Source organism: Xenopus laevis, chromosome 2L, assembly GCF_017654675.1.
Source record: "Xenopus laevis strain J_2021 chromosome 2L, Xenopus_laevis_v10.1, whole genome shotgun sequence".
In the NCBI taxonomy this organism is placed as follows: domain Eukaryota; kingdom Metazoa; phylum Chordata; class Amphibia; order Anura; family Pipidae; genus Xenopus; species Xenopus laevis.
In genome coordinates this window covers 186,919,891-186,928,573 of record NC_054373.1, presented here as the reverse complement: position 1 = coordinate 186,928,573, position 8,683 = coordinate 186,919,891, and the positions used below count along the sequence as shown (strand labels likewise).

At 41.6% G+C, this 8,683-nt stretch overlaps 1 protein-coding gene across 5 annotated transcripts; it reads left to right on the top strand.

Moving 5' to 3' along the window:
* Window positions 1-294: 294 nt before the first annotated feature.
* On the top strand, window positions 295-6,614 carry tmem126a.L (transmembrane protein 126A L homeolog). Of its 5 annotated transcripts, none has more exons than XM_018244780.1 (5): window positions 295-459; window positions 1,968-2,114; window positions 2,537-2,730; window positions 3,586-3,700; window positions 6,330-6,614. In XM_018244780.1, the coding sequence occupies exons 2-5, from the start codon at window positions 1,978-1,980 to the stop codon at window positions 6,532-6,534; spliced, it is 651 nt and encodes a 216-aa protein (XP_018100269.1). In that variant the 5' UTR covers window positions 295-459; window positions 1,968-1,977; the 3' UTR covers window positions 6,535-6,614.
* The last annotated feature ends 2,069 nt before the right edge of the window (window positions 6,615-8,683 follow it).

Sequence of the window (8,683 nt, the reverse complement as noted above, 5' to 3'; positions counted from 1 at the left end):
CATTCAGGGTGACAGTTGGTCTGACATTCAGGGTGACAGTTGGGACAGACTTCAGGTTGGCACTGGTGCTGCTCAGGTGCAAATAAGCAGAAGTGTTGCCTTATGATGGTCCATGTGGCAGTGGCTCAATGGTGGCCAGCCCCAGGCAGAGAGGGGATTATGTGAGGGACCAATCCGTGCAGCAGAGAGCAATGCCAGGGCACAGGGGGAGAGAGCTGGACATGATGCCGCTAATGCTGATGCCGGACACACACACCATCCCGCAAGCAGATCATACAGACAAGCGACTGCTGCTGAGGCTGCTGCTCCTGACTGTCACGTGAGGTCAGCGCTACGCGTCACGTGACGGGCAAGATGGCGGCGCCCAGCGGAGAACGCGGAGTGTGAAGCTCGTGTGACAAATCCCGCGAGTCCCGGAGCGATCGGATTTTATCGGCTCGTGTGGGATTAGAAGTCAGGGTAAGCGACACCCCAGTGTGGCCGGAGTGAGGCTCCTGTGAATCCGGGAGCAGAAACGTCAGACGGTCAAGGTCATGTGCGTGTAAAGCCCGGGCAGGACTGATATGGGCACAGCCGGCACCTGTACACTGGCCTGACACCGACATTTACTTCCCCTTGTCTCCCTATTCATCACGCGGCATCACATTGACATTGACGCTGCAGGGCGGCTCCCGTGTATCTGTATCTGCAGCAAAAACCTGCTCTTATTCTTTTACTCTTGTGGGGTCACTGTGACCTGTAGAGACTCTATAGGGACAAGTCTATTCCTCTCACTCACCCTCATTATACTTTTATCAGCTGCTTCAGCTTTATCTGAACTCTTATAGAAGGGATAAAAAACATTTCAATTGCTCTTCACTTTTTATACTTATTTAATTATTTGCCTTCTTCTTCTGACTCTTTCCAGCTTTCAAACGGGGGTCGCTGACCCCATCTAAAAACAAATGCTCTGTAAGGCTACACATGTATTGTTATTGTTGCTTTTTATTCCTCATCTTTCTATTCAGGCCTCTCCTGTTCATATTCCAGTCTTTTATTCAGATCAATGCATGGTTGCTAGGGGAATATGGACCCTAGCAACCAGATTGCTGAAATGACAAACTGGAGAGCTGCTGAATAAAAAGCTAAATAAGTCAAAAACCACAAATAATAAAAAATGAAAACCAATTGCAAATTGTCTCAGAATATCCCTCTCTACATCATACTAAAAGTTAATTTAAAGGGGTGGTTCACCTTTAAGTAAACTATTAGTAACTTGTAGAATGGCCAATTCTAAAAAAAACTTTGAACTGAGCTTCATTTTTTTTAGTTTTTGAATAATTTGCCTTTTTCTTCTGACTCTTTCCAGCTTTCAAATGAGGGTCACTGACCCCATCTAAAAAACAAATGCTCTGTAAGGCTACAAATGTATTGTTATTGCTACTTTTTATTCCTCATCTTTCTATTCAGTTCCTCTCCTATTCATATTCCAGTCTCTTATTCAAATCAATGCATGGTTGCTAGGGGAATTTGGATCCTAGCAACCAAATTGCTGAAATTACAAACTGCTGAATAAAAAGGTAAATAAGTCAAAAACCAGAAATAATAGAAAATGAAAAGCAATTGCAAATTGTCTCAGAATATGCCTCTCTACATCATACTAACAGTTAATTTAAAGATGAACAACTCATTTAAAATCTATTTAAGAATTAATACATTGTTAAAAATCCTTAGCAGCAGGATGACGGCAGAACTCGTAGTATAAAGGTGCACGATGTCTGGATGCAAAAAGCTTTGATAAATGTATTCAGGCACAACTGAGACTCACAGGACTTACGAACGTTCTCAGGTCGGCTTAAGTTGTAAGCCGAAACATTGAAACATTTATTTCCACTATGGAAGTCCTGTGAGTGCGGTTTTTGATGTGTTGAATAGGTATATGTATATATATTTGGTTCCGATTGTTACAATTCTTGCCTGTTTTGCAGGAATATCACAATGTCTGAGAGCACAAGCAGCACAGAGAGAGAACTTCTTACGATGAATCCTCCCGTGAAACAAGGACAGAGGCTTACGAGGGAAAATATTATTGAGTTTCTGGCCGAAAGGTTTAATCGGCTTCCTGAAAATGAGAGGTAAGTGCTCTCCCAGCCGAGCCGCTCGCACTCCAGTCTGTTTCAGGGATTGTTGTCTGGTCACTTTTCTTGTGACCTCTCGCTGGAGACTTATGGTGGCCATACAAGGAGAGATAATGTCGCCAAACGAGCGGATCTCTCCCCGATGTGCCCACCTTGACGTGAGCGATATCAGGCCTATCCGATCGTTGGGCCTTATAACGAACGGGATTTTTAGTCCTGTCCGATTGACATCTGCCCGACTTTTGGCCAGATATCCATTGGCGAAGCCCATCGGAGGGCCCCATACATGGGCCAATAAGCTGCCGACTCGGTCTGTCTGTAGCTTTTATTGGCCGGTGTATGGGCACCTTTAGAGGGGGATAGATATCAGATATCTGACTATCCAGTGACAGTTTGGATTAATTGTTCTCTGTTTGCAGGAAGCTCTTTACATACGGATCCATTTACCTGGGAATAAACAGCGCATTCGCCGGTCTCATAGCCAATAGTCTGTTCAGGCGCATTCTCCATGTCTCCCAAGCTTGGTTCTCTTCCAGTCTGCCCATGGCAGTTCTACCGTTCCTCACTTCAGTGGCCATCTACAACGCTACAGTGACCACCCCCATGCTTACAGGTACATAACTTTTATATAGTATTATGGACACATCTAATCTGGCCACATTGGGTTCCACTTTTTTGGATTCGGCCGAACCCACGAATCCTTTGCAAAAGATTCGGCCGAATACCAAACCGAATCTGAACCCTAATTTGCATATGCAAATTAGGGATGGGAAGGGGAAAACATTTTTTACTTCCTTGTTTTGTGACAAAAAGTCACGTGATTTCCCTCCCCGCCCCTAATTTACATATGCAAATTAGGATTCGGGTTCGGTTCGGCCGGGAAGAAGGATTCGGCCGAATCCGAATCCTGCTGAAAAATGCCGAATCCCGAACCGAATCCTGGATTCGGTGCATCCCTACTAAATACCATAAAGGACTTGTTCGCCTTTAAATTAACTTTCAGCTCAATGTACAGAGTGTTTTTTGAGTTATTCAGCTTTTTATTCAGCAGCTCTCCAGGTCGCATTTTCTGTAGTCTGGTTGCTAGGGTCCTAATTCCCCTAGCAACCATGCTCCGGTTTCTATAAGAGACTGGAATATGAATAGAAGAGGCCTGAATAGAAAGATGAGTAACAAAAAGTAGCAATAACAATATATTTGTAGCCTTACAGAGCATTTGTTTTTTAGATGGGGTCAGTGACCCCCTATTTGAAAACTGTCAAGCGTCAGAAGGCAAATAATTTAAAAAAAAACTATTGGAAAAAATGAAGACCAACTGAAAAGTTGCTTAGAGCTAGCCATTCTATAACATATTAAAAGTTAACGGTGAACTACCCCTATAAGCTGTAGGTGGGCTTCATAAACACAGAAATAATTCAATATAAGGGTAACTGTCACAACCATGGTTCTTTTGTTATTTGATACATAGGTGACCTGAATTGTGCCACCTGTGCAGTAGTGAGGGGTGGATTGATTGGCACCGTTGCTGGAGGCTTGTACCCAATTCTTTTGGCTTTGCCCGTGAACGGAGGACTTGCTGCCCGGTAAGATGTGCTTTGTGGCCTAGGGAATATTTTTCTTACTCTTGAAAGCAGAGCAACTACTTTTAATATCAACTTAAAGGAGAACTAAACCCTAAAAATGAATGTGCCTAAAAATGTCCTATTTTATATAGTGAACTTATTGCACGAGGCTAAAGTTTGAGCTTGTCAATAGCAGCAATGATCCAGGACTTCAAACTTGTCACAGGGGGTCACCATCTTGGAAAGTGTCTGTGACACTCACATGCTCAGTGGGCTCTGATTGGCTGTTGAGAAGCTAAGCTTAGGGCTCGTCACTAATTATCCAGCAGAAAATGAGCTTCCCTGGCTGTAATATAAGCTGATGCTACAGGTTTGCTGATTATTCAATTCTGATGCTAATTGCACTGGTTTCTGTGCTGCCATGTAGTAATTATGTGTATTAATTACTAATCAGCCTTATATTGTGACATTTCTATTCTATGTGTACTGTATATTGTGAGTGGCTCCCTAAGCTCAGTAAGTGACAGCAGCACAGAGCATGTGCAGTGAATCAGCAGAAAAGAAGATGGGGAGCTACTGGGGCATCTTTGGAGACACAGATCTTTACTGCTAAAGGGCTGTGGTTGCCTTGGGCTGGTACAGAAGCACAAAACATCATGTACAACATTTCTAGCTACTTCTTTAGTTAGGCTTTAGTTCTCCTTTAAAGGAGACATATTGTGTCAACACTGATCTTTTAGTATAGTATCCCCCCTTCATTGCAATGTGCAGTGATGCAAAAATTAAAACCTTTTTAATTTTTTTAACTCCCATAACTTCGAAATTTGGATAAAAAAAGACCAATCGAAACTTATTAAAAAAATCGACGTTTTTCGTTTCGGGTGAAAAGGCTGTATTCCAATCGAAGTTTTAGTGCTTTCGATCGAATACTAAACTAAGTATTTGCACCAAAAACGTGTCCACCAAATGACTCCAAATAAAGTCCCCCCATAGGCTAAAACAGCAATTTGGCAGGTTTTAGATGGCGAATGGTCGATGTCGAAGTTTTAAAGAGACAGTACACGACATGTTAAATTTCTATATTCGAATAGTTGAATTTTTTTCAAATTCAAATCAAATTTTGTCCTATTTGATAGTCGAAGTGCACAAAAATAGCTCAAATTCACATTTTTTTTACTTCGAATTTTCACTTCAACACTTGATAAATCTGCCCCTTTATGTGATCAGGTCTCTGTGGCTAACGGACAGGCCAAGGCTAATTACTAAATCAGGCCCAGATTTGTGGCAAGGCCTAGGGCCACCCAGCTGCATTCTCAGGAGCGCTAATCCCCAGAGGGGGTAGGGTTGGTTTTTGTAAAGTCATCGGGCACTAGGACCCTACGGCTGCCCAAGACATTGATTCCAATGTGGTCCAGAGCTGTATCTTTAAATCAGCCCAGTTCAGGCCCTGTCAAGAATCTGATTGATTTATAAGGGATTTTCCGGCCCCTAACCTCACAGAAACATCGTTTCATTCATTTAGTTCAGTACAGTTGCCCATTGAATCGGGAAGGACCATTTACTTAAGGCCGAATTTCAGTGGTTTTAAAGTTTTTTGAAACCACAATTAGGGGCAGATTTATCAAAGGTCGAAGTGAAAATTCGAAGTAAACAAATTCCAATTTCGAGCTATTTTTGTGTACTAGAGAAAGTCCAAATTCGATTAGAAAAAAATTCAAAATTTCGAATATTGAAATTTATCATGTACTGTCTCTTTAAAATTTCGACCATTCGCCTTCTAAAACCTGGTGAATCGCTGTTTTAGACTATGGGACCTCCTAGAACCTATTTGGCGTCAACTGGTGGGTTTTTTTTTTCGAAAATCCGAATTCTAATTAAATGATCGAATACAGCATATTCACCCGCAAAAAAAACTGATTCGAATTTCGAAGTTATAGGAGTTCAAAAGAAGACTCCCATTACTTTGAAATTCCACCCTTGATTAATCTGCCTCTTAAACTCTTATTTCTCTCAATCACACGTCACAAAAGTCATTTAAAGATCCGAATATAAATATCAAAATTGCGAATGGAAAAAAAGTGCAGAAAAATTTGCACATTTTCGGATAATTATTAGTGAAAAGAAAATCCGAAAACCTCTGCCTAAAAAGAAAAAGTCCGATAGGATCAGCACAGCTACCAGTGACTTCTATGGGACCTTGACTGCTTTTAATTGGAAAATTTTGCATCAGTTTTTTTGGTTTTTTTTTTTTTTTTAGAGAATTGAAAAAAAAAACCTAATTTTTAGAGAAAAAACACAAATAGTGAAAACAAAAAAGGAAATGGGAATGTTGGTAAATAGGGATGCAACAAATCCAGGATTTGATCGGGATTCGGCCTTTTTCAGCAGGATTTGGCCGACTCCTTCTGCCCGGTCGAACTGAATCCTAATTTGCATATGCAAATTAGGGTCAGGGAGGGAAATCACGTGACTTTGTCACAAAACAAGGAAGTAAAAAAATGCATATGCAAATTAGGATTCGGTTCGGTATTCGGCAGAATCGTTCGCAAAGGAGTCCAGGGTTCGGCCGAATCCAAAATAGTGGATTTGGTGCATCTCTAGTAAATAGGCCCCGTGGAGTGTTCTTGACCTAATTCCTTTTGTATTTCAGGTACCAGACGACCCCTTTGCCAGAGAAAGGGAATATTTTGCGCTTTTGGACCACCGTGTCCCAGCCAGTTCTGAAGAAGATGAGCTTCGTCTTAATCCTTCAGGCCATGTTTGGGGTTTACATCAGTTCGCGCCATTATACTATATATGAGCAGATGCTAAAACTGCCGCCTCCCGGAACTGACCTTGAGGAGCTGCCAGAGTAATTGTTTTTTTTTGTTTTTTAATTTACGTTCGTGAGGAGGTGTCCAAAAAACTCAGAAATAAAAGTTGCATCTAAACATAATTCCTGTGGCGAAGTGTCAGCTTCTTTATGTCTCAAACCATTGACAAAGGGACATTTTCTAGGTCTGTTTTAAAGATGAAGTTCGTGTAAGATTTAACTTTCAGTCCTGGGTTCAATTCCAGCCAGGGTAAGAAATGGTTTCTTTGTGTCTGCAGGAGGTCTAAGATACTGTATTCTAGGGATGCACCCAATCCACTATTTTGGATTCGGCCGAATCTTTCAAGAAAGATTTCACAGAATACCAAACTGAATCCTAATTTGCATATCCTTGTATTGAGACAAAAAAGTCATGCTATTTCCCTCCTGCCCCTAATTTGCATATGCAAATTAGGGTTCGGCCAGGCTGTAGGATTGGACAGAATCCTGCTGAAAAGGGCCGAATCCTGAACTGAATCCTGGATTCGGTGCATCCCTATTACATTCGCTGTTAAGTGAACCAACAAATTGCCTCCCCACCTCAATGTATAATCTCTTCCTAGTTGTTTAAAGGGATACTGTCATGGGAAAAAAAAATTTTTCAAAATGGATCAGTTAATAGTGCTGCTCCAGCAGAATTCTGCATTGAAATCCATTTCTCAAAAGAGCAAACAGATTTTTTTTATATTCAATTTTGAAATCTGACATGGGGCTAGACATATTGTCAGTTTTCCAGCTGCTCCCAGTCCTGTGACTTGTGCTCTGATAAACTTCAATCACTCTTTACTGCTGTACTGCAAGTTGGAGTGATATCACCCCCTCCCTTTCCCCCCCAGCAGCCAAACAAAAGAACAATGGGAAGGTAACCAGATAACAGCTCCCTAACACAAGATAACAGCTGCCTGGTAGATCTAAGAACAGCACTCAATGGTAAAATCCAGGTCTCACTGAGACACATTCAGTTGCATTGAGAAGGAAAAACAGCAGCCTGCCAGAAAGCATTTCTCTCCTAAAGTGCAGGCACAAGTCACATGACCAGGGGCAGCTGGGAAATTGACAATATGTCTAGCCCCATGTCAGATTTCAAAATTGAATATAAAAAAATCAGTTTGCTCTTTTGAGAAATGGATTTCAGTGCAGAATTCTGCAGGAGCAGCACTATTAACTGTTACACTATTAACTGATTCATTTTGAAAAAAACATGTTTTCTGATGACAGGATCCCTTTAAGTGAAGCACAAGTCACATGACTGGGGGCACCAATGAAACTGACAATATGTCTAGCCCCATGTCTGATTTCAAAATGAAATATAAAAAATATCAGTTTGCTCTTTCAAATGCGAAGATTTGGGGAGTTGTCGCCCGCGATAAATCGCCTCTTCTTCAGGCAACTAATCTCCCCGAAAAGCCTTCCCGTCGCCTAGAATGGAAATCACCAGCGGGATGGGACTCTGAACGCTTCATTTTCCAAAGTCGCCTGAAGTTTCCTCATGAGGCAACTTCGGAAAAAAGGAGCACTCCGAGTGCCATGCCGCCAGCGATTTAGAATGTAGCCAACAGGAATCTCCCCGAATCTTTGCGAGTGTCACACTAGCCTAAAAAGTAGAGATTTTGAGAAGTTTGCTCAGGATTGTGATTTATCTACACCCAATACCATGTACCTTCCCTATCTCTGAAATCCTACAAAAAAGGATATTTTGTTTCAACAAGGGATTTGTCTTGGGAAATAACGTAGAGTCTGTGTGTCCCTCGGGCATTTTACTCCTCAAAGATCTCACCGAGGCAACTTAATGACATTACTGGGGTACTTTCCCTTTAAAGTAAGTCTTTTGTCGTTTTGGAATTATTTGCCTTCTTCTTCTGCTTCTTTCCAACGGAGGTGACTGACCCTGGCAGCCAAAAATCTATCGCTCTGTGAGGCTACAGTTTTATGGTTATTTATTAATACACATTATTCATAGTATTCATTGTCCAGTCTTTCATTTAAACCACTGCATGGTTGCTGGGTAAACTTGCCCCTAGCAACCAGACGGCAGCAGACATTCCAAACTGGAGCAACATAAAGCTAAATAATTTAAAAAATGAAGACCAATTCCAAATGGTCTCAGAAGATGGCAGTCTGCAAGGTTAATATAAAGGCAAACTAACCCTTTA